The following is a 25,776-nucleotide window of genomic DNA, read 5'->3' on the forward strand; positions in this document are numbered from 1 at the left end:
AGTGGCTGCTCATTAGCATTTGAGAGGAGAGCCAGATGCCTTCCCCAGAATTGGCTCCTGCGGGGTCTCGCGTCTCTAGATGCTTTTCCTATCACTGTTGCCTGTAATGGCCTAACCATCCAAACAATACAAATTTTGTTTGACGGTAAGCGGGCAGAGCTAGTGTTCTACCTGTAGGGGCTTGTACAGAGCTGAAAACCACGTTTCCACCATGCATTAAAAAAAACTCCATTATGTACAGCTTTCCTTTCCAAACTTTATAAAGTTTGGATTATATAAATTTCTAAAACCAGGGCAGCCTACTTTAAGAAAATCCTTAAGTAGTTGATACCTAATAAACCTCAAGAAACCACCACCCTTTTAAATAGAATATGACCAATTTCCTTGGCTTCTCAACTCATTTGATTCTGCCGAAATATTTTGTTGATCCTTTTTAAAAAGATGACAAGACACATATATTTCACACACATATGTTTTATACATACATGTAATACTTTATATATACATAACAATTCGATTAAATCAAAGAGCTTTTCTAAATCTATAGGCACAAGGAAGACTGGGGGTGGGCCGGGGGTGTGATTACAGTGAAGAGTGGCGCTCGTCCCCCCGGAGGACGTGGTGTTATATTTGGCTCAGCTGGCGGCTCGGGGTTGTGCTGGGACCAAGAGGGAGCCTGAGAGGCGGCGATCTGGGCTAATCCCTCTCAAGGTCTGGTGAAGTGGAGAAGGATGGAAAAGAGGGCTGGGAGGAAGTGAATGTAATGTTTAGCATAATGGAGAGATAAAGGAGCCCTGTAATCAGATAAGGGCTGGCGGAGGAGGGGGCGGGGGAAGTATTTATGGGGGATGTCAAAGTTCCAGCCTCTGTCTCTGAAGCCAGTGGGGGAGGGGGGAGGAGCAGAGCACCGGTTTCCAGATGGCAGATGGACTGCTTCTCTACAGGTGTGCCTGAAATGTAGGCTCAGACCTGTTCTTTATAAATCTGCCTTGCATTAATCATTGCTGGAGGTCCGTTTTGGATTTCCTCCTGCTGTCCAAGGCCCCACAAGCCTCCCTGCCACTCTGTTCTCTGACAGCTGAAATAGGCAGGCAGTCAGGAAACTCAGTCCTCAGTGGCCAGGGAGGCTTGTCTTTAAAGGACCTGCTTTTGTAATTAAAGTCAGCCTTTCAGCAAAAATAATTACGATGGCTACAGTTGACCAGACTTCTTTGTATCAGGCACTGGACCTCAGTTACTGCTTTTAACCATCAGGATATCCCAGCACGGTATACTCTTCTTCGTTTTTTTGCAAATGAGGAAACTGAAGCTGAAAAAGAGGCTTCTTCAGCTACTGAGAAGGTCAAGGCAGTGCTGACCTGTCTGGCTTTGAACATTCTTTACAGACACAATGCTGCCTCATTACTGTTTCCTACAATCCCTTTGTTTACTTCTGTAACGTGGCCCAGACAGGGCCTGCTTTGAATCTGGGGAGAACAGCTTAGAACATAAAGGCCTGAGATCCAAAACTACTTGTGCCACCTTGGAATCAGCACCCCAAAACAAAAATCTAGCTTTAAAATTGTTCTTTCTCTCCCCCCCCATCCTGCCATGGGATGTCACCGACCTCTGTTGCATGTTGAGTGATTGCAGGACAGCAAGTCCTGTTTTTACAAATAAGGCTCCATGTGGGGAGTGCAAAGCTTTGTCCTTCAAGGAAACACGTTTGGCCAGATCCCTAGCCCAATTTGAAAAAGCCAGTTTTACTCAAAATGCACGTAAAGAATATAGTGGTGTTCAGGTGGTGGTCAAACACCATTTGTAATGACATTGATTCTTAGGGTCAGTTTAACTCAAGTTCAGACACTAGGGAGGGCTCCATTCAGTTTGTGTTTGGACCCACGCCTGGAACTTCACCAGGTCCTAATCAGTTACACCAGTTTAACAGCTGAAACTTTCAGAAGCATGAGGTGATTGTTGTTGTTGACAATAGCGTTTTGGGGGAATTTTCTAAAGCGTACCTGCAGCATTTTTCTTGTGCACATGAAGAAACGCATCTGCTTTAGCCTTTCCTGCTTCATCCCGCACCCCACAGACAAACCCCACATCTGGCTTAAACATGTTGTTTTATTCTTTCTAGAAAGAGTGAGGGAAGGTGGGAAGGGAGATTTTTCCTTCTTTATACCTTTTTGGTAGTAGAGTTCATCGTCCTTTCTGTTCTGGGTGGGGTGAGTGCCTGAATAACGTAAATACACCACGGATAGGAAGCAGTTGGCCTGCGGCCATGCAGCTGGATTATGCAGACACCCTTCGCAGCTTTTAGTGCAACACTTTATCCCCCTGCCGTGTTTTAAATAGTCACTTGCCTCAGTTAATGCTGGCTATTGGGGTTGCTGCCAGAGGAGATGGGGGGCTTCTTTTCCCCACCCTCAACACCAGGTCCTAATCAGTTACACCAGTTTAACGGTTGAACTGGTGTTCAGCCGTTAAACTGGTGTAACCATAGAGCAGTGCAGAGAAATCTGTGCCCTCGGGAACGGGCGTTGAAGGAATGGGGCAGGAAAAGAGGATGCTGCAGGCCACAAGCAAAGGCCAAAATTAACAGCCCCCGTAGTCTGGAAGCCAGGGGCTGGGGTATTTGTTTGAATCTCTAATAAATGAATACTTTTTGGAAATAAGTTTATGGCACCAACATAAGTAATGCAAACTTCCCTTTTTCGTTTTTACTTAATCCCTTCAAAGGAAGGGAGAATGGGCTTCCCTGGTGGCGCAGTGGTTGAGAGTCTGCCTGCTAATGCAGGGGACACGGGTTCGGGCCCTGGTCTGGGAAGATCCCACGTGCCGCGGAGCAACTGGACCCGTGAGCCACAATTGCTGAGCCTGCGCGTCTGGAGCCTGTGTTCCGCAATAAGAGAGGCCACGATAATGAGAGGCCCGCGCACCGCGATGAAGAGTGGCCCCCACTTGCCACAACTAGAGAAAGCCCTCGCACAGAAACTAAGACCCAACACAGCCATTAATTAATTAATTAATTAATTAATTAATTAATTAATTAATAAAACTAAAAAAAAAGGAAGGGAGAAAAGCACACAGCCGCAACAAAAAAAAGTAAAGGCATGTTTTAGCAAGAGGCGTGTAGAGTTTCAGTTATTCACCTTGGCCATTTCCTGTTGGGATGAACCCACGGTACATTCACAGACGATTTGAGAAAGCTGTGTTTCATACTAGAGAATTACACATCCTGGGAACCCTTAGTTTTTCTAGAATAAATGGGGAATGTGAGGGGAGTATATTCTCAAATTGTGTGTATGTAACTAAACAAATATTATAAAATGTTCTTAATCTCTCTGATCTAAAGGAATATGCATGTTGAATCCTGAGGTGAATGGATTAATGATAGAAACCATGTGACTTTTTAAATTCAATTTTCCTATTAATGAAAAGGAAATCTTTAGCCTATCCCAGTTAAGCTGTTGTGGCTCATAAGCAAATGAGTATTGAACACTTTATATTTTCTCAGAGATTTTCTTAGCTTTAAAACCTGTTTACAAATATTGTCTATTTAACCCATTCATTCCACAACCTACTACATGAAAGACATCACTCTAGGTTTTAAGGATATAGCAGTAAACAAAAAGGGCAAAGTCCCTGTTCTCATGGAGTTTACATTCTGGTTGGGAAAAGTGGGCAAACAGGGCAGATGTTGATTTAGTAGCATGTAGAGAGACAAAGCGTGGTGAGAAGATTTAAGAGGGATGGAGGGTGCTGCTTTATATAAAATGGATGGAGAAATCTCTAATGAAATAACCCTGGACAGAGACCCGAATGAATTAAGGAAATGAGCCTAGTTGGTGTGTGGAAAGAAGAGTGGGAAATGGGGTTTGAAGCAAAGGAAATAGCGAGTGCAAAGGCCCTGAGGTAGGGTGCTTAATGCGGAGGACCATCAAGGATGATGGGACTGAAGTGGGATGGGCAAGGAGGAAAGTAAGATATGCACTAGATTTTGACTCTTACTCGGAGTAATATAAGAAGCTTTTGGAGAGTTTGAATAGAATGTCTTAGTCTGACTCACCTTTCGACTTTCTTAGAAATTTGGGCAGGTATGGGAAGTAAGGAGGCCAGTTAGGAGGCTGTTGCAATCGTCAGAGAAGTGTTCTGGATATATTTCAAAGGAAGAGCCAGTTGAGAATCACGAGTTCAGTCTTAAACATGTTAACTGAGGTGCCTACTAGATGCCAAAGCAGACAAATCACATAGGCAGTTGGTTTTACTGATCTGAAGCTTAGGGAAGAGGTCTGGTTATGGAAATGTGAATTGGGACACTGTTAGCACATGGAAAATATTTAAGTGGAGTCGTTGGCCCTGGCTTAGATCATGGATCGTTTAGGCACAGTTAAAGGAGGGGAGGCAGCAAATACTGGTACCAAGTAGTAGGCGTGCTAGTGGGCGCCAGTGCAGGGTCTCTTCTGAGTGTGTCTATTTTCTCAGTGAAATTAAAGCATGCTCATCCATCATCTGAGAGGGAGGGGCAGGAGGACATATGAAACAGTCTTCTTGGGGATGGATCAGGGAAATGTAGCAGGATGCTGGGTAGACCCACTTGAGTTTAGTGGTTAGGACTTCAAAAGTAGACCTACGAGCATAGTACAGTGGGGTCTTTCCCTCTGACCATGTGCAGCAGTCTGAGTGAGGGCATGGAGTTAAGTAGATGGTAGGATTTCACCAGGGTTTGGAGTTTCACTGCGCAACTTCAGTAAGGAAAGAGAAGGCAAACATGATTAGGTTTTCTGCAAGAGTATCATGATAGACCATGGAACTTAAGTTGGGTAGAGAATCAAGTGAGAACATGAGGGTGTGGAGAACAGGGCACAATAGATTGTTGGCCCTGGTGAGGTGAAGAATTATTGGAATCTAGAGTGTGAGCTGCACCGTAGGGAGACGGTGGCAGGAGAGCGGGATGCTTAAGACTGACAAGGTCAAGAGAGTGACCTAGGCCTGGGTGGCTGAGACAAGGACATTGAAGGAGAAGAGTTCCAGAAACTGAGAGGTCAAAGTATTAGAAGGATCCTCTGGGTGAATGATGAAACTATGAAGAATCATGCCAGGGGTCATGGTGAAGAGATGGAGGGACAGTAAGCGCACTTGCTAACCTCTTCAAGGAATGAGGAGAGGTGACCAGAGGTCTGAGGAAGGGGGCACGGTCAGACTTGTGAGCTTCAGAGGAACTGGAGAGAGTGCCGATAGCCTGCAGTAGAGGTGGGTACCCTACCCCCCATCTAGGCTGAGCGGGGGAGGCGTGCAGGAGAGAGAAGGCAGCCACCCGGGTGGGCCACGTGACTCAGCCAGAGCGCGTTTTCATTTAGGTTAAGAAAGCGAACGGAACTTACAAGAGGTACCTGGAGTAGTCAAATTCATAGAGACCGGGAGTAGGGTGGGGAGTTAGTGTTGAAGGGTACAGCGTTTCAGTTTGGGAAGATGAAAAAAGTTCTGGAAACGGATGGTTGATGTTCTGGTGATGGTCGCAGAACAGTGTGAATGTACTTGATGCCACGGAATGGTACACTTAAAATGGCTAAAATAAATGTTCCATTATGTGTATTTTACCACAATAAAAGCAAGTGTGAAAGGAAGGGTTTAGGAAGTAAAGGGGGATGTTGGCCCTTGAGTCCCAGGGGCACAGTGGGAGGGGAGCTGGGTCACAGTAGTGGGTGAGCTGCAGGGGGTGGTAGGGAACCTGGGTGGCTTTGCCTTTGGGGGTGAGTGAGGTGAAGGATGTGGGGCAGAGGGACAGTCTGAGTGGTGTTTGGCAGATCGCAGGTTGCTCGGCTAGGCTCTGAGCACTGTGCCTGGGGTGCGAAGAAAGAGAGGGTTCTATGTTACTCTGCATCTTTGTTTCCCTAGAATCTGGTACAGCGCCTGGCATGTAGAAGATGGGGATGTATGTTTGAAGGATTAAAAAAAGCAATGTTGTTCCAAGAAAGAAAACAGCAAGTGAGAATTTAATGGCCTTGCCGAAAATCCAAATAAGTTTCGGAAAAGTGCTGAAGAATGAAAAGAAGCTAGAGTTGGTCTCTGGAGGAGAAAGAGGATTTTTGGCCAATGTGCAAAAGAACTTATTGCGAAATCAAAGTTTAGACTGGAAAAAATAAAATCATAAACAGAAGGCTACACATGTGTAAAGGGTATTTGAACTGAAATATAAATGATCGCACGGTGAATTTGTGATTTAGGAGTGGACTATCTGTCTACTTAATGCTAAATCAGAAGATTATTAGCCTTATAAAATGTTAAACCTTGGTCATTCATTATAAACCAAGTTTTAAGGGTTGAAACCATAATGTCCTCTTAAGTTAATAGATTCTTCTTTCCGAACTTATAGATACCAAACTGTAGATAGAAGTTCATTCGTTTTATTATTAACACGTCCACCTAGAAACTGGAGAATGTTATGCTTGCATACATCCTCAAAGATTCACAAATATTTTTTAATGACTGGGCGTCTTTTTTTTTTTTTTTAACGTACTTTTATACTGAGTTTAAGAGTTGGGGTTTTTCCCTGAACATTGATACAGGCTATCTTTTAAGGTTGCTGCCAGGCGTAGATTTTCTTTTGATGAGTCCCAAAAATGCTGGCTGTGGTCCCCTTGCACTGTGAAACGTGTCCTCCAGCTCCAGACCATTGTCATGCCCCATTCTTCTTGTTGTCGTTTTAGTGACAGCTATATTGTGCGCGTCAAGGCTGTGGTTATGACCAGAGATGACTCCAGCGGGGGATGGTTCCCACAGGAAGGAGGCGGGATCAGTCGCGTGGGGGTCTGTAAGGTCATGCACCCCGAAGGCAATGGACGAAGCGGCTTTCTCATCCATGGTGAACGACAGAAAGACAAACTGGTAATGGCAGACGTGCAACGCGTGGGTTAAATTAGCAACGACTGATTTCTTGACATTAAATCATAGCCCTGTTCCTGTAGGTATTTTTTTCCTTCTTTCTCTGACTTCAGACTCTTGCAAAAGCTTCCAAAGTTAGAACTCACGGGGCTGGCGCCAAATTGCAAAACCTAACCTTGGCTTTTCAGTGAAGTCACTTTTTACTACACACCGTATAACTCAGATGCTTAGAAGTCGTGCATTTGGCTGTCTTATTTGCGTCTTGATTAATTAAGCTGTCTTTCTGTCACTGTAACAAGATGTTCAAAACGAAAGTATGTTCTTTATTATGAATCACATCATAGTGAGCTGTGAAGTCAGAGTTTTTTTTAAACATTGGGTTTATTCATGGAGCACGCCATCAACGTTTGGATGGTGAGAGATAGAATGCAAAGAGGAAGTGTCATCTGACGTCTTGTTACTTCTAAATAAATGTTTATCTCAAAAATACTGCAGCTTCTATTTCATAAGCTAATGAATAAAACATGTTTGGGAAAAGAAAGTAACAAAAAGCAGCGGCATTACACTCCTGTAATAATTCTACATGCTTAAAAATAGGCACTTTGGAGAGTAATCATTATCTCACAAAGATGGGGGCGTTGATAGTTTATAACATAGTTTCATGGAGGGACTGGATGTCCAGTTCTGTGTTATGAAGGAATCTATGATATGAAGAAAAATTGTCTATTTTTAATTGGTGGCCTTGAATCTGGGAGAACATGCTCCTATCTGTATTCAATCCTGGAATGTATACTCCAAAGCCAACCATTGATTCAAAACGTGCAGGATCATGCAGGATCTCAACAGAGAGAATACAAAGACACCACAGGAATAAGTCGGTGGTACATTTGAGACCCTTGACAGCGGCATGTGTTGAGTTTTATGTGCTGAGTATACACACTTAATCTTCTTCTGCAACCACTTCTTAATGTTTATAAAGATTACAAAATAAGGCAGAACAACTTCTAAATGTTATATATGGATTAACAGAAATGGTATTTTCCCACTTGATTCATTTCTGAAAATGAAATGAATGAAAATTTAAAGGGAGAATATAGCTCATTTTAAGAAACATGGCCATTCAAGAAATTCCTTACATAATAGTCAAATAATTAAAACATTCTTGTTTGTAAGATATTCACAATAAAGGCAATGTAACCACACTAACAAGAAAAAGTAAAATAACTACCTTTTATCCAGCGTTTACCTAAGGGCTGAGCACAATGCTAGCCCTTTAATTAAGGTGTATCATTGTATCCTTACAGTAGCCTGTATAGCTATAACTGAAGAAACTAAGATTCAGAAAGACTCCTTGTTCTGGATGACCCATCTTGGGGGCCGGGAACCAGTATTTGATACCCTGTCACTCTGACCCCAAACTGAGCCAAAGTCGCATGTGCATAACTACCTCTAGCCCTTTGATATAGCTTTTTTCCCCTTTGTGCGTATTTTTATTTTTACCTAGCTGTAATCAGAGCTCGTAAACAGTTTTATATCTGTGTGTGTGGTGTGGTTTTGTTTTGTTATGTTTTTTTGGGCCACATGGCATGTGGGATCTTAGTTCCCCGACCAGGGATCAAACCCTTGCCCCCTGCAGTGGAAGCGTGGAGTCTTAACCACTGGACCACCAGGGAAGTCCCTAAAGTTTTATATCTCATAAGATATTCTCATAAGAAATTTTCCATGTTGCTGGTATCAGGTTGATGCTCTATTGTTTATTTGAGGATCTCCTTAGTGTCCAATGTTAAGATTGCTTCCCTTCCCACTACCCCCAGTATTATCTACCTGCATTTCCCACACTTATTATTTACTTGGAATAATTTGAGGGGTCAAATTTTTATGACTTTTGATACTTGTACAAAGAGCTGCTACCAACATATATGAGAATTTTCTTTAACACACTGAGGGTCACATATTTTAAATCTTTACCAATTTGATTAGAGTAACAGTGGTATCTTGTTGATTAATAACGAGATCAAATGTTTTTCTGTTTGTTAAACAGTCTTAACTGTGAATTATCTGTCAATGTCCTTTGCATATTTACCGTTTGGGGCCTGATTTTTCTCCTTGATATGTATGCCCTCCAAGTATAATAAAGATACTCATCTTCATCTGCATATTTGCACATATTTTTATAATCTATTGCTTGCCTTTTTGATGTTAGTTGGGGTTCTTTTCCTACAAAAATTTTGCTAGAAAAATTTTTTTCACTTTTTCCCTTTTTATTTTTATTGTTACTACTTTTGTGTTAGCAAATTATTGTACCTGAATGGTTACATCTTTTTAGGTCTATTTTTTCCTGGTATTTCTGTGGTTTGTCATAGAATATGTCAACCTGAAATAGGCTTTAGATTGTCTAATTCAGCCCCTTCATTTTATAGATACATTTATAAACTTGTATCGTACCACCGACTTGACCATAGTAATTGTGAACTTCTACAATTTTGTTTGATGCCCTTTATGTAAATAACCTCAGTTAAATTCCTGCAACATTCTGAAGGAGGAGGATACTATTGATATTATCTACACTTTGTAATGGGGAACCTCAATTCTCCAAGAAGTGATCCATTTCCTCAGTCTGGGGCACAGAGTCATTAGCAGAGCCAGTCCTGGGAACCATTTCATTGTGAAGCCAAAACCTGGTCCCTTCATACCAGCTCTGCGTGGGAATAGGACAGTCCTGGCTGTGGACCAGCTTCTGTTGTGTGTTGCTATTGCACAAGGATTGTGTGCCTCATCCCCTCCCCTGTCATGTTTCTCCATCACCCTCTCCCTCCTCTTGTCCCCCTTACATTCTGTGACTCTACACTTCTGGACTTTTATATGTTATATCCACTAGTAGTTAAATCACACACCCATACACCCAGATGTGCTTCTGCATCTTTCCATCCCTCACTGTGCCTGTTTCACACTCTGGTAAATCCTGGACTCCTAACACACCACCCCACACACACTTTTGGCAATATGGTGACTCCTCCTTTGGCCTCCAAGCTTACGTAATGCAGCATTTCTGCCCACTGGAGGGTATGAATCCTCCTGGAAGCTGTGCAAATGGGGTGGGGTTGTTGAAGGACACCCCTCCCCCTCAGTGGTGGAATGGGGAGGAGAGGGTGGAGATCATTTTGGGAATACAGAGAATGGATGGTATCAGAGTTCCCAGTATTCCAGCCGGGACAACCAGCCTTTTCTGATAGAAACTGTTGTCAGTAGTTTTTCCAATGGAGTGCAGTTCTAGAATTCAGCACATTGGTTTTTGTTGTTGTTACTTCTGTGTTGACGCCTGTGAACTTAACTTCCATTGTTTCTACGGGAAAAGTCTGTGTTCCAAATATCCATTCACAAAGTCGTTATTTGGATAATTTTTTGTGAGTTGGAGACAATCAAGTTTTCCTGAGAAATTATATGTCAACTAAAAATTTCTGAGTTGAATCTTATTTTAGATGGATTAGAGGATTTTACTTCTGAAATGAATCCTGTGAGAAACTACCTTATGAAGGTGAATCACAAAATCTAAAAGGTTGATCGTTCCAGTGCAGGTCTGTGAGCACTCCCACACGCATTTGGTGGGAGTTACAGCTGGCAAAGCTCTTTGAAAGGCAATTTGGCAGGATATTAATTTTAAATGTGTATTCCTTTTTACTCTGGCAGTTCCACATCTAAACCCTATCCTATGGAAATAGACTGCAGAGCTTTATGGATAGCTACAGTTATCAGAGAGTTTTGGTCTCAGAATCCCTTTACACTCTAAAAATGTATTGAGGACCCCAAAACGCTTTTATCTTGTAGCTTATAGCTACTAATATTTACCATACTAGAAATTAAAACTGAAATTGTTTAAAAAAATCTTAATTAAACGGTAGTGTTAGCTTAAATGACATTCTTTACAGGCAAGAATAGGCAAATAACTATATAACTATTTTCCAGAAAAAAAATGATTAGAAGAATAGCATTGCTTTGCATTTTTGCAGATCTCTTTAATATCTGACTTAATAGAAAATAGCTGGATTCTGATGTCTACTCTTGCTTTCAATCTGTGGCCATATGTTTTGATTGAAGTATATGAAGAAAATCCAGCCTCACACAGATATGTAGTTGGAAAACATAGAAATATTTTAATAGCCTTTTCAGACCATCGTAGATATACTTCTTTGATGCTACACCAAAACTCGGCTTGTAGTAGTTTCTTAAATGTGGACTCTGAAACCATATCAATGACCTTTTTATACTCTATTACATTAAAATCCACTGGTTTATCTTTCTCTTTGCATGGATCTTTTACTCATTCCTGATTTTGTAATGTCATGCATTGGTCATTTGGAAAATAATCGTTTACTGAGTTAAACAGATCTTCCAAATGTTGATACATTTAATTCTACAATATCAAAAATCACATTTCTTAATATCACCACTGATCTCATTAGAAAAGTCTTAAGTATTGGGAAGCTGTCCAAAATTCTAATTTTCACTTGAAAGTTGAAATTTTATTACTGGCAACAAATATCTCCTTGTTTTCCTTGAGGTGACAGGCTCGCTGTGTTCATCTTCAAGAAAATGTCTGCCAAGTACCCAAGTCTGAATAACTGTAGTTCACCTGTAGGCTGTTCTTTCAAGTAAACCTGGTGATCCATGAGGAAAGTAGTTAGTTCAACTCACAACTGCAGCAATTACACACGTTTTTCTTTGAGACAATCATCATTCTTCCCCATGCAGTAGAAGTAAAAAGGCTGTGAGAGATACTCTTCCCTTTTCTAACTATGCATTTGTGCAAAGCCAGAGTTTCTTCCCATACTTCAGCCAAAGCAACGTATTACAGCAGATCAAATGCAGAAGCAGATATGAGAATCCAATTATGTGTACTTCCCATTTCATCACACGAGATGAAAGATGTGTATTCACAGGTCAAGATATAATACTTTTTAACTGCTTCATCAAGGACAATCCTACATAAGACTGGCCTTTTTTACTTTGACCATGTGACAGTGGTGAATCCGGTGACTTTGGTACTGTTTGGTGCCACTGCCTGGCCTTGATTCATGCCTCAGCACAGCAGTTTTACCCACCGTTCCTTTTGCACCATTAGCAGAACTGGCAACACAATGAAAAAGCAAAAATGTCTTAATATATGAAAATAGTTTTGCCATCCCGGACCCCCTGAAATGACCTGGGGGTGCAGAGGGAAGGCTCCCAAGAGACCAAACTTTGAGAACATGTTCAAGGATGTTCATTCTAGCATTAGACAATGTAAAAGCAACCAATTAGAAATGACTTAAATGCCCATTAGTGTGGAGAATGGCTGAATAATTTTAATATATCCATACTGAGGAATATTATTTATGCAGCCACTAAACAGAATCCTTTTTACCTTCCTATATCTCCGAGACATGTTTCTGGGGAAAAGGCAAGTTGAAGACCAATTTATAGGTTTGGCTACATTTAAACAGACTCACACACATAAACTTACATGCGTATGTAAAGAAGCTGCAGGAAGGGAACTGGAGTTGTGTCCACCATACCGACAGTGGGCAGTTCTGGAGAGGGAGAGGTGTTGAGGGTAGGGAGGGTGAGATGGGCAAGAATGGAACCTTCTTGGACTCACCTAAATTACTTATATCTTCTACAATATGGATTTCTTGTATCAATTTTTTTGAAACCTCCAACAAGAATATATAATCACTTTTTTTTTCTCCCCACGCATCTCATTTAAAAAGCTATTTTTAAAAGCCTTTCTCAACTTTTAAGTCAATGCCTAAACTTCATTTTAGAAGATTGATACCTATTATGCCAAAACTTCACCAGAGGGGTTATACCTGTTAGGAAGATGAAAGCATTTGAACGTTTTCATTTTTGTCATTAAACTTAGATAGGTAATGATGTAATTTTGTTTAAGAGAACAAAGAAATGGTTTCTGGCCTCCTCCCCCTCACATAATTTAGGTGGCTGAACTTTACTTTTCCAAGAACTTATTACACTTCTCTAGGAAGATGTACCTTTGGAATAATCTTAAACTCAGAAAATGTCAACCAAAGACCATTTTTTTCACCCAAAAAATATGGAGAAAACCAGAAGTCTTTGTTTTTACAAAAAAGGTTATTTTGAGACTTTGCATTGAGACTATTAAATTCTAAAATAGATAACATTTGTTAGTTAAAGCCTTGGTTATTTGGATTTCCCCAGTTTGGAATTGGGCTGGGCTGACATTTAATCATTGTGCTATTCTTAGGGGAAAATGGCCATAGTAAGCAATTTAATCATAAATAGAACTGTGCGAGGGGACTGTTGTCTTCTTTCAATACAGTGGAATAAAGTTAACTGCTTGGGACTGCTATTTGATATGCCAATTAGACTATTATTCTCATCTATTAAGTTAGGGAACATTTATTAGGCAATGCTTAATTTCTGTTTGCTTAGATGTATTCTTGAAAGTTGTACTCATTTAAAGATATTCTCTCTAATTGGAATTTTTATTAATTTAGGCAGGCCTTTATTCTTTCACTTGGTTAAAAATTAATAAGATCTCATTTTGTTAAATGTAGAACTTTGCCAGAACAAGATCAAAGCTAGTAAAACTTAGCAAAATCATTTTGATATATATATAATGAAACCATAGAAATAAATATTGTCAATATTTTGGAGCTTTCTATGAATAAAGACTGGAGTTTACATTCACATGATTGCAATGCCTCTTTTATTCTATAATCTTAAACTCACTCTGGGATCTTTACCAGCAATAGCACTCTACACACAGAGGGAGTTATTTTATAAAACATCTTGATCTTTTACAGTCTAGTTAGGGGAACAAGACTAATGCACACGAAACTGTTAAAGAATAATATGAGACCAAGTACTAAATTGTGAAGGTGACAAAAACTGAAGTAAATAAAAGAGTAAAACATAATGCGATATACTGGGAAGCGTGTATGACCCTGTTAGGTTTCTTACTGTTTGGTGTTTTCAAAGCATGTTCATGTGTACGTTCATTGATAACGTTGGTGTTACTTCCGCTTTAGAGATAAAAAGTTCAAAGGTCTAAGACAATCTGCTCAAAGTCGTAGCTTAGTAAAAAGGCAGTTCTGAGACGAGATTGCTAGAAATTTGGAGATTGTTCTAATAATCCAGATAAAAGGTTAGAGACCTAGATCTAGGTAGAGACCTAGATCACGGTAGTAGCAATTGAAACAGGGTTGATACAAAAGATGTTGAAGGAAAAATGAAATGGACTTGGTGAATAATAATACAGGGGATAGAGAAAGCCGAAGAGACAAAAGAAAACCACGGAGATTTGAGCCAGAGAGAATGAACAGAGAGGGGTTGGCATTGCTAGATAAGGGGAAGTTACTAGGGGCAGAATTTTCAGAGCAAGTTAGTTATTTTCTCAGCTTGTTGAATTTGAGGTCTCTGAGAGACACCCATTAGGACAGGAGAAGGAAGATTGAGACCCCTGATGTAGAAGCAGTCAACCTGGAACAGAGCAAAGCCCCAAGACTGGACCTCAGCTTAGTGCCCCCTAGTCAGGGGCAGGAGGAAGGAAAATGAGTGACATGAAGAGCATGGTTAAGGGGTACAGCAATACAGCGAGGACCACCAAGGGTGCGGGGTAGCAAGGAGTGGATGGTCAACAGAGGCAGACAAAGCCTTCCTCCAAGAAGCCTTCAAAGATACGTGAAGGCAGAGGGGAGGGTTTTCATTAGTTGCCACCAAGGACGATGGTTCCTAGTTAGATTTTTGTAACCAGACACAATCATGACGATTTAACAAGTAACCCGCCTGTGTGTTTCAATCCTTCAGGTGGTATTGGAATGCTATGTGAGAAAGGACTTGGTCTACATCAAAGCCAACCCAACCTTTCATCACTGGAAGGTCGACAATAGGAAGTTTGGACTTACTTTCCAAAGCCCTGCTGATGCTCGAGCCTTTGACAGGGGAGTGAGGAAAGCAATCGAAGACCTTATAGAAGGTATTGAATTTATCGCTGCATTCTCAGTGGGACTATGGGAAGTCTCCAGGTTCTTTTTAATCGGAATTGTCTGCCATCATATATTTGTGGATTATTTGCAGGAAGGTTGGGGGCCAGGTCAGTAGAGGCCAAAACTTTAGGAACATCCAAGGAGAAAAGAACTTTAAGTGACAGTGCAGGGGAAAAGGAGATGGGTTTCAGAGTAATGAGTGATTCCAATTGGTTTTTAGACTCTGCTCTGAAAAGACAAGTTCTAGACTTCCATGTGAATGACTTTTTGATGTGTTTTACCTTTCCCTGACTATTGAGAAACCGCTTTGGTCAGATTTGGTCCAGAAGTGGAGAATAGATTCTAATGGGCCCAGAAATCTCCATGCCTTCCCACTGTTGTGTAAGGAGAGCCCAGGGGGTACGTCTGCCACTGAAAAGGCGAAGGGATCTGTGACTCCTTAGTCCATGGGTGAGCAGCTGGTAAACACTGTGTTGCATTTAATCGTGGCCTGGAAGGCTCTTGGGCAGTGAGTTCTCGTGGGCTTTTCTAGAGTCCACAGAGTCCAAACACACAAATTCTCCACTTCGACACATTCAGTTATCAAATCAAAGGGTTCAAGGTTCCATAGCCAGGGCCCTGTGAATAAAGGAATATTAAGCAAGGCATGGTAAAGCCAAATTCAGAATTTGGGGAGATTAATCACAAAAGAATATGTGTTTTATTTGTATATGAAATAAATATGTTCTGAAGTCATTTTCTTCATTGCGGATTTGGGGGAAGAGAGAAAAGCAAATCTCAAAAGAAAAATCTCTTAACATCAGCAGGGAGACAATTCTGGCTGGAACACGAATCAGGGAACTGCAATCCCAGGGTGGCCAAAATGAGTAACAGCCAGTGTTCACATCATAGATCTGACACAAGTGGCAAATGTTTAAAATCTTGTTATTAAACATAACTTTTAAATGTTTAGAAGAGAAAGTAGCTCCTGTATTACTGGTAGAAGCAGTATGTCCATGTACTTAGTCACTGAAGCTACACACAAAATTTGATTCTCTTGTAATTTTTTTCTCTGTATACACTCTACCTAGCTCTGTTCTATCAAACTTGCCTTAAACGTTGACTAGAGTAATTCAAATAGTAGAGAAAAATCCTCAGATATCAATAGGAATTGCACACAGGGTATTGTGGGACTTGTTTTTCCTCCTGTGATCCCGCTTCGGAAATTTAAATGTTTCTTATTCCTTTCTGAGCAAGTCTTTTGATTTCAGTTTCATGTAATAGCAAAATATTTTCCAAATGTACATTTTGTAAGATGTAACGAAGAAAAGGTGAAGATAGAGACTAAATTTCCCTTTTGGTAGATCTATCACATGCAAATTTAAGTATGTTTTTCCTTTTGGCCATTAACAGTGTCAGTTGATTTGATCCGCACATTACGGAGTGGTATTAGGAAGGAAAAGGGGAAGTTATAGTGATTTGCCTACCAGAATGAAGAAAGCGTTGAACAAATAAACCAACTGAACCCTAAATGACCATTTTTTTCCCTGATGGAATAAACTGGGTTTTCTGACATGAGCCTAAATGAGCCTAAATGCTGGCCCACAAAAACGAAGAAAACTCATTGATACCCTAGTATTGCAAGAGAAAACCTCTTTGCCCAGGTATCAGCTTAGAAGGTGGCTCCCACAGTCTGGGGTTTAGAGTACAGTGTCTGAATTTCAGCACAGGAAGCAACCATACTAGCTATTTAGTCAAATCCCCTCATGAGTAAATGAAAAGCCCTGAACTCTAAGTCCAGTTATGCAGTGAGATTGTGGCCCGTCCAACCTGTAGTTCTCCATCCATTGCTTTTCCCACTACACAGTGCGGGCATGGTGGTCACTGGTGGAGGCCTGTCATGATGCATGGCCCCTATGGTGCCTCTCTGTGTACTTGTTCTCCAGTGGCCAGTGAGGGAGTTTGAGGGATTGATTTGGGAACAACAGTAGGCAAAATTCATTTAGGGAACATGCTGGCTAGAGTCAATTAAGAAGGGTAAATTAAAAGCATTTAATTTCCAGGTAACATATTTCTGCTGGTGATTCACATGTGAAAGGCATAGGATGTGGTTTATTTAAATATACTGTTTTAAATGATTGGCTTTGACTTATCCTCTTTAGAAACACCTTTTTGTGGTTTTTGTGTCTTTTTAGGCTCAACGACATCTTCTTCCACCATCCATAATGAGGCTGAGCTTGGTGATGATGACGTTTTTACAGTAAGTTCCCATCATCCTTTGCTTTCCAGAGGAGTTGGTGAATAATCAGAGAGAGGTTCTGTTTAGGGGCATGAGAGACACTTGGCAATTTGGTATTTGCTGTTGCTGTTGGGATGCTGTCAGGGAGATCTCTGCCTTGTCATAATTTTGCTGCCCCGGGTTTTCCCTGGTCCCTCATGTTGCCGTGATGCTACAAGGCACATAGTATTAGCTGCCCTAGAGCTGTCCAGGGCTCTCTCCCAGTCTTCCTTCACATTTAAGGTGACTAGCCATCCTGGTTGGCCTGGGACTGTCCTAGTTTTAGCACCGAAAGTCCCTAGTCCAGCAAAATACATACTTCAATCCCAGGCAAACTGGGACAACTGGTCACCCTACTCTCAGAGTCTTGCATTAACAACCAGCTCCCCCAACCTCCCTTGCGTGGTGGGTGCGGTGCAGGGGAGTAGCCTTCCTGATGAGTAATTAAACATCTGATAAGAGAGTCCTGAAGGCCGAGTTGAGGTTAGGGCCAAGTGTGCTAAGGCAGGAAACGGCTTGGATATTTTGACACAGCTTGAGTTAATGGGATGTAACTGGAGACAAAATGATTTCTCAGCTTGCCCCTTCACTAAAATTCTGTGCTTTTAGAAGTTAATTAAACAAACAGTTCAGTGTGCACCTGCTGTGTGCTTCGTGCTGTCAGGAGCTGTAGGGCAGCATTTCAAAGTCTCGGCCTTGACCCACAGGAAGAAATACATTTAAATTGTAACCTAGGACACACATCCATAGACATCCCAAACCAGATCGTATTTCATGCCCTGCGTTGTGATTTTTTTCTCTTCCTTTTTATTTTCTTCTGCTCTTTATTATGAAACTTTTCAAGCATACAGGAAAATTTAAAGAATAGTACAGTGAACGCCTAGAGTCAACAGTTGTAACATTTTGCCCCATTTGCTTTATCTGTGCATGTGTGTGAACTTACACACGTGCGCGCACACACATAATTTTTCTGCTGATCCAGTTGAAAGTAAGTCGCCTCTAAATACCTGAGCATGCATCGCGTAAAAATAAGGCGTTCTCCTATACAACACCATTACTGGACCTAAGAAAATTAATGGGAATTTCATAGTATCATCTAATAGTTCCCCGATAATTCCTCAGTTGTCCCAAGAGTATCTTTTATAAACTGTGTTTTTATTTAATATTTTAAATATTAGTTGCAACCCTTTAAACTTGATTCCTGACCCACTCATCCTGCAACTAGTAATTTGAAAAACACTACTTTGGGAAGACAGAGGTGTGTGAACCCAGCTCCAGCCCGCATGGAGGTAACCGGGTGGTCAGGACAGCGATGAGATGGGGCTGTGAGAAGCTTAGAAGCCAGCACAGACTGTAAAGTGCTCTGGCCCAAGGTCCTTTTACAAGGAGCGGTGTGGGGGTCAGAGAAGACCCCTGGGAGCTGAGGCTGGGCCGGACCTCGGTGGCATTGGAACAGGGTTTGGGAACGGGCTTCGAGGCGGGAAGCGAAGGTGGCAGCAGGAATGCGTGTACTGAGTTGCCTGAGCATTGCAGACCCCAACCTGACATGAGTAGAGAGTGCTTGGGACGGGGGCAACGGGGGGGGGGGATATGTCAGGAAATGAACTCAGTTGTGCCTCCGCAGAGCGGCTGGTGTAATGTGGCCCTGAGCAGGCTTCCTATAGCGCTCCAAGCAGATCCTCTCGACAGTTGGCATGTTGCTTACATCTGTTCCTTTGTCACGTTTTGAGAGACAAACAACAGCAGGCGGGTTAAAAGGTGGCTTCCTGTGCTCCAGAGCAAAACTGTCATTCGCAGCTGCTTCCCAGCTACCTGCCAGAAGTGATTTATGGAAGCAGGAGAGGGCAAGAGGGAACAGGCTGATGATGGAAGCCAGCATCCCTCCTGGTTTTGTCCTTTAATCCACAGGGAATCAATGTGCTGCTCTAGGGTAAGGCCGAATGCCTGGAAGGAAGTATAGAAACAGCCCCACTGCTTCCAGACACTCGGAAACTCACTGCAGGAGGAGGGCGACTTAATTGCATTCCCTGTGGGCCCTGATGTACATGATCCTTGCCTTCATTCCACTTGTTTACAAACAGGGGCCTATTAATAACAGTACCTCCCTTCCCCAAGACAAGCCCAGTCATTAAGCCATTGACTATTAGCAACATCCCATGTAAGGATGGGAGTGTCGTCAGGGGCTAATGCGCCAGGTTTCCTGTTTGTTCACGAGCTCCCTGTCGTGAGACATTTTGTCCTAAGAAATCAGGGAGATTTCTGAAAGCTGGAGCCATGGAAGAGAGCAGCTGCGTTAACTCCTGTGTAACCTATAGCTTCCCAAGGTTTGTTGCGTTCTAAAACTTCTGTTGGTAAGACAGATGTTTAGAACTTGGAACTCATTTATTATAGAAAGAGTATAAATGGTGATAGAGCCTCTTACAACTTATGACGAGCCAGAATGAGAATTTTCTAAGAGAACGGTGTATGTGGGAGAAAACCTTTAGAGACATAACTTGAGGAACCAGGAGTAGATCTTTTGTTTCTGCTGCTGGAACCAGGGGTTTCCCTCTGTTTCAGGGGATTCCTTGGGACCGGGAGGAAAATAGGACATTGGACAACATATGGATGCACGTTCCACGTTGGGGGATGAAGTGGAGGAAGGGGCACCCCCCATACCCACCGTGGAGAAGTTGTTGGGCTTGGGTGCTCACCAAGCATGCGCTGTCTCATACTTTCCTGACTCTCAGCCCCTAAACTAGCCTGTCCCCCTGCCTTCTCAGGATGGTAATTAGCATCCGGCTTAGCATGGGTGCATGCGTGTGCGGACACATACACACACACTCTGCCCGTGCGTCTTGCCAGTCGCCAACACCGTTGCCTCTGCAGTCATGCCACGCCTCTCCTGCCACCAGCCTGGTGTGTGTCCACATCTTTCCTGATGGAGCCGCCAGCAGAGACTCCAGATTAGCCACTGCTCTGATTTTCTGAGTCTTGGGCTATTTATCCATCTATGTGTCTTAGTATTCCTCCCTGAACCAATTATGATTGTTCTCTCTTCTTTCAAATCCCATAGGACTCTTGTTTATTTCTCTCTTGCTACTTGAAAGCCTGCGGCTTTTTTTGGTTTTCCTAGGACTCTTGTTTATTTCTCTCTTGCTACTTGAAAGCCTGCGGCTTTTTTTGGTTTTCGTATTTTATCTGCTGAATGAATGACTCTTCAGCTAATTAGAAGCAGTCCTCATTATAGTCTCTACAACCTTATAAAGCTTTGCTGTATAGGTGCTCAATAAATGGGTGCTCTGAACCCCAATAGAGTATGTAACAATCCTAGGGTTTCATATTTTACTCATTGGCTTTATTGCTATCCTGGGGGACCATCTGAAGGTGGGTGATTTTGAGGGATTCTCAGTAGCTTCGTGTCCTATTTTTCTCGCTGTGTTTTCCGACGCATCTACAGCTAGGAGACGAGCTCCAAGCATCATCACCCACTCCAAGCCTTTGGCTGTTCATGCTCCTTGTTGCCTTCCACCCCGCACGGTCTCCTCTGCTCCCTGGGAGACCTCAGATACCGTGATCCGTCCAGGTGAACGCAAGTACCTAGGTGGCCAGGGTGTACCCGGCATTAAATACGGATGTGGGAGGGAATTCCAGTGCCTGAGCCATTTGGTACAAATTTGTAAGATGAGTAATGCAGAGGGTATAAAGCAATGACAACAAAGGCTAGCGTTCTGTGGTGGGCATTTGGGGGCCCTGCTGAGAGTCAGCCCACTCTCATCCGTGCCTCTGGCAGACAGCTTTTCATTTCTCTCCCCAGAGCCGGGGAGCCTTGAGAGGGACAGAATGGAAGGACCCTCGAGAGTCTGCCCCTCTGTTGTGCTTTTGTCTTGTGGGGGAGACACGTGCTCTGGCGTGTCTTGTGGGGGAGGCCCACGTGCACTTGAGAGATGGACAGTGTAGCTCCGCAGAGAGGCCGAGCTGCTTTGTTCCCCGGCCTAGGACTGACATTCTCCTGGCGCCCTACAGTTGAAGACTCTGGGCCCAGACGGTTTGGGGCCCACAAGGAAGGGGGTCATCGGGGATGGGGAGGCAGTGAGTAAAAGGGACTATATAGAACTAGAGAGGCTCTGGGTTTTATAGCCATTTAATGAACAATTTTCCAAATTCCTATTTTGTAGGATTGGATCCATTGAAACCTGGTGGTTTATTTACTGCTGCAGAGCTCTGAAATCATTTACAGATGTTATTAGCATCTTCGTAGCTAGACAAGGAGAATTTTAATACGATCTTGGGAGAATGCAGCTGCAGGGTACACGTACTTCCAGAGCAGACTCGTTGAGAATCTGTGGTCAAGTGCTGTCGGTGCTTCAGCTGTCATTGTGCTGAGTGGCTGGATTCTGTCTCTAAAGCTGGGGGATTAGGGAAATATTTGCTTTATAGAAAGATACTTGGGGTGTATAAAATAGCTAAGTCTTCATCTTCCATAATAAGAAGGCCTTAAATAATATCCAAAGCTGCAAATCAGGAAAGAGTAGTATTAACAAGATGCTATTAAAAAGATGGAGAGAGAAATACAAGGAGAAAGAGCCACAAGAATTGAAGGTTTATTTCTCTGGGGAGTGAGAAGCTGAGATGGGAAGGGGCGGGATCGCTACTTGAGATATTAAATGATATACACGTATTGATTTTTTTTTTTTAAGGAAGAAAAAAATGAGAGGGAGTTTTCTCAAAAAGGCGGGGAGGGGGGTGGTCAAGGGAGGAGGAGGAATCCAGCAATCCTGATTTCCCCCATCTGGGGGTTTAAAGAGACTGAAGAGACGCAACAGAGGTTGAGTTGTGTGGCTCTCTGTGCTCTTCTTCCGGCTGTTTTTTTTCTGCCTAGTGTTAGGAAGCAGTGTGTCTACCATGGAAATAATGGCACATTAAAGGTAGGAGACCTGACAAAAGAGTTAGCTGGAAATGTTTGGCTTGCAAGGAGGTGAGAATAGCTGTAGACGTTCCAGCTCCTCAGAATTCTAGGTCTTGGAATTGGAAGGGATTTTTTCCACGTCAGCTGAGCCAGCCTCCTTCCTTCTGGCAAACAAAGTAGGATTTGCCTCATTTTATAGACACAAGTCGTGGAGTTAGATGGGCGACTTGCCTGAGATGACACAGCCAGTTCATAGTGGAGGAGCAATGAACACCATCTCCTCGCTTATCCCGTTCACCACTGCCGTTTTGCTCTACATTTGTTGAATAATTATATTTACGGTATTTCAGCTGCTCTATTTTTTATATGTCAACCTTATGCAAGAGTTATGTTTTAGGTTCTCCTGGACCCAAGTTGGAAAGGGGAGAAGAGATAAGAGGATAAATATGTAACCAGTGCCCCATGTGGCCCATTCATGTGACAGACTTGGAGCCTGAGTGTGTGTTACAGCCTAGAAGTCCCCAGAATAGCAATAGGAAGGCCGGCCCTATATGAGGTTTTTTTTTCTTTTTCTTTTTCTTTTTTATTTATTTGGCTCTGCTGGGTCTTAGTTGCGGCACGCAGGATCTTTTAGTTGTAGCACGTGGGATCTTTAGTTGTGGCCTGCGAACTCTTAGTTGCGACCAATGGGATCTAGTTCCCTGACCAGGGATCGAACCCGGGCCCCCTGCATTGGGAGTGCAGAGTCTTAGCCACTGGACCACTAAGGAAGTCCCTATAAGGTTTTGATTTATTTTCCCACCTCCAGGGTTTATTCTCCCACGTCAGTATTGCTTCTGGATTTGGGCAGCACTTCTCAATAGGGATTCCTAATGAACCCCTCACACTTTACAGCATCCATCCTATGTAACGAGTTAACTTCTCTCTTGTGCACCTAGAATAGCACTAACTGTGTACCGTCATTTGCAGAATCAAGAAGAGTCATTCATAGCATTTTATGTGGGTCGGAATTCTCTCCTAGAACCCAGTTAAGAAAGGCTGGTTGGAAAAAAAAAAAAGAAAGGCTGGTTGGGATATATGTATATGTATAGCTGATTCACTTTGTTATAAAGCAGAAACTAACACACCATTGTAAAGCAATTATACTCCAATAAAGATGTTAACCAGCCTTTCTTTTTTTTTTTTCTTTCTTTGTTTAATGTTGTGGTGTTTCATCATCCTTTAATTGTTTAGGTAGGCAGTCCTCCTTCACATAGGAAAAATGTCTTTTACAGCATTGTCAGATTTTAGCCATGTTTTTGCCCAGACTGGAAAACGTGGTTCTTCCTCGTGCCCTATGCTTGAACCCTTGATATCCTGTTCCTCACAAGCTGCATTTGATTACTTTCTGGCTATTCAGAGCAGTTGCTCCTAATGACATCTCCAACCCCTCCCGTCCACTTCAGGTATTTTCTAAAGCGTAGCTAGAACATGTGGTTGAAACCAAAGTATGAAGCAGCAGTTTGTTTTGTCCTAGGTGAGCTTTTGAGTCTTTGCAAGTTGTGGTTATTTTCATTCTTGATTAAGTAGAAAAAAATGAATTTGTGGAATTCTGTAAATATCAAGCTTTCACTTATAGAAGCAGAAGACTGCAGCACACCACAAAATTTTCCTTTTCTTGAAGAGTTTTTTCCACCTAATCCATCCCCAACACACATTAAAACGGAAGGCAAATCTACCAGTTTTGTAATAAATGGGGTTCGTTTACTGATTTTCTAAGAAAGGGGATGTTTTTAAAAGGTAAAGTGGCATGTGACTCCTGTTTGTGCAGAGTTTGGAGGTTGGGGAGAGGCCAGGAGTCTAAACTTGGTTCTGCCATTAATTAGCTGTGATCATTGATCCTTTTGGACTCAAAACCTTCCCAGGGTGAAATATTTCCTTTGAGTTTCTGTTTGCTGGCCCAAGGGGAGGAGAAGGAAAGGCACTGTGGTGTGGAGCTATCCCTGGCACTGTGCCCTGCACTTTCATGTACGATACTGTATTTGGTCCTCACGACTGACCATGAGGTACTTATTGACACTTCCATTTCTGCAGATAAAGTCCCCAAGGCTCAGAGAGGTGAAGCAACTTGTGCTCCGTTCCATACACTGTTCACCTCGAATGCAAACCCCAAATCTGCTTGCTGCCTTTCAGAGAACTTTAAGAAAAGGAAATATCTATTCAATAAGTTTCAATAGATTTCGCATATGAAATATACCAGATTCTCATCATTGCCAAAGAGCCACCTAAATAATGGACTTTTCAACTAGTACATTGGCTTAAAACCTCAACTGACTTCTTCATTGGCACTATGGGGTTCTCTTGTGCCCGCCTGAGAGCCCCAGTCTCATTTTAGAAGATCAGTTGATCAAAAATGTTTCTGTGGTCTTTACCCTTGGAATTAAGGGATTGGGATAGAGTGGTGCAGGGAGAGAATAAGTAAAAGAGAAAATAGGTTGAAAATGTAAATTACCTCTACAGAGTTTGAGTGGTGAAACTAATCTATGGGGGTTTGTTAAGAAAAGCAAAAATGTTTTGGGGGAAGGACAGCTATGCTTTGTGCATGAGACCAGGGAGCAGCGTCCCATAAATGCTGCTGGCTGAGACCCAGCACCGCATGGGGTGGCATGGAAGTTCTCAGAAGATGGGTGGGAGCGGCTTTGTCTTCTGAATGCCAGTAATTATCAAGCTCACATTGCACAGTAAGAGGAGGATCTTTTTATTCAACACGTAATACCTACAGTGGATAAATTAAAGCAATTAAATGTCTAAGGTTCAGACAAAAGCTTTGAAATGCTCTCAATTTCAGGAAGCCCAAAGGCATTTTGGTAGTCCACCAACTTGTGTCTTTCTTCACTTACACATGTATCATCTCATCTTTTTAAGCTGTGGATAGTAATATACTACTATTTCCATTTTATTAATTCATGCAGAGTACATGTTCAAGGTTACCTGAAACCCGCTTCCTGGTCACAGCCCTGCCAGTGAAGCTAAGCTGTGGGTTTATCAGAGTCCTTTCCTTTCGTGTCAAAATTTCACCTAATTTCAAAATTTAGAAACATAAAACTTTTTTTTCTATAAATTTATTTATTTATTTTTATTTTTGGCCGCGTTGGGTCTTTGTTGCTGCACGCGGGCTTTCTCTAGTTGTGGTGAGCGGGGGCTACTCGTCGTTGCAGTGTGCTGGCTTCTCATTGCTGTGGCTTCTCTTGTTGCGGAGCACGGGCTCTAGAGTGCGCAGGCTTCAGTAGTTGTGGCGCGTGGGCTTAGTCGCTCCGCGGCATGTAGGATCTTCCCGGGCCAGGGCTCGAACCCGTGTCCCCTGCGTTGGCAGATGGATTCTTAACCACTGCACCACCAGGGAAGTCCCAAAACTTGTTTGTTTTTTTTTAATGTGTGGGAATTTTGGTTTTGTTGTTGTTTTTTCACCGTAGAAGAATGCCCACTTTATCTATCCTCCGGGTCCTGGACAGGATAATGTCTTAGAGTCTAGGACAGAGTCATCTCCTTTCCCCCCACCAGCAGCCTCTTAGACCCACTCTGCTTGCCTCTTTGAAAGAGGACACCTGGAACCAACGTAGGCCCTGAGGACAGGTGAGCCAGTGCGACCTGTTGACAGAATGGGGGACAAGTTCCTGTTTACCAAAGGGGAAAGGATTGGCCACAGGCCTGCCGGTCTAACAGCTACTGAGGGGAAAGGCTTGCCTTGCTGAAGAGTTAGAAGCAACAGTTCAGCGCCAAAC

The 25,776-nt window shown here is 42.6% G+C and overlaps 1 protein-coding gene across 1 annotated transcript in view; it reads left to right on the forward strand.

The window, feature by feature from the left end:
- The window catches only part of SPRED2 (sprouty related EVH1 domain containing 2), a 121,680-nt gene that overhangs the window by 83,039 nt on the left and 12,865 nt on the right, over positions 1–25,776 (forward strand). The window contains exons 3-5 of the mRNA XM_036873207.1: positions 6,693–6,870; positions 14,692–14,860; positions 17,045–17,109. Of these exons, the coding sequence (XP_036729102.1) occupies positions 6,693–6,870; positions 14,692–14,860; positions 17,045–17,109 (412 nt within the window). The remainder of the gene's footprint in view (positions 1–6,692; positions 6,871–14,691; positions 14,861–17,044; positions 17,110–25,776) is intronic.

The sequence above is a fragment of the Balaenoptera musculus genome, chromosome 13 (genome assembly GCF_009873245.2).
Source record: "Balaenoptera musculus isolate JJ_BM4_2016_0621 chromosome 13, mBalMus1.pri.v3, whole genome shotgun sequence".
Lineage (NCBI taxonomy): Eukaryota > Metazoa > Chordata > Mammalia > Artiodactyla > Balaenopteridae > Balaenoptera > Balaenoptera musculus.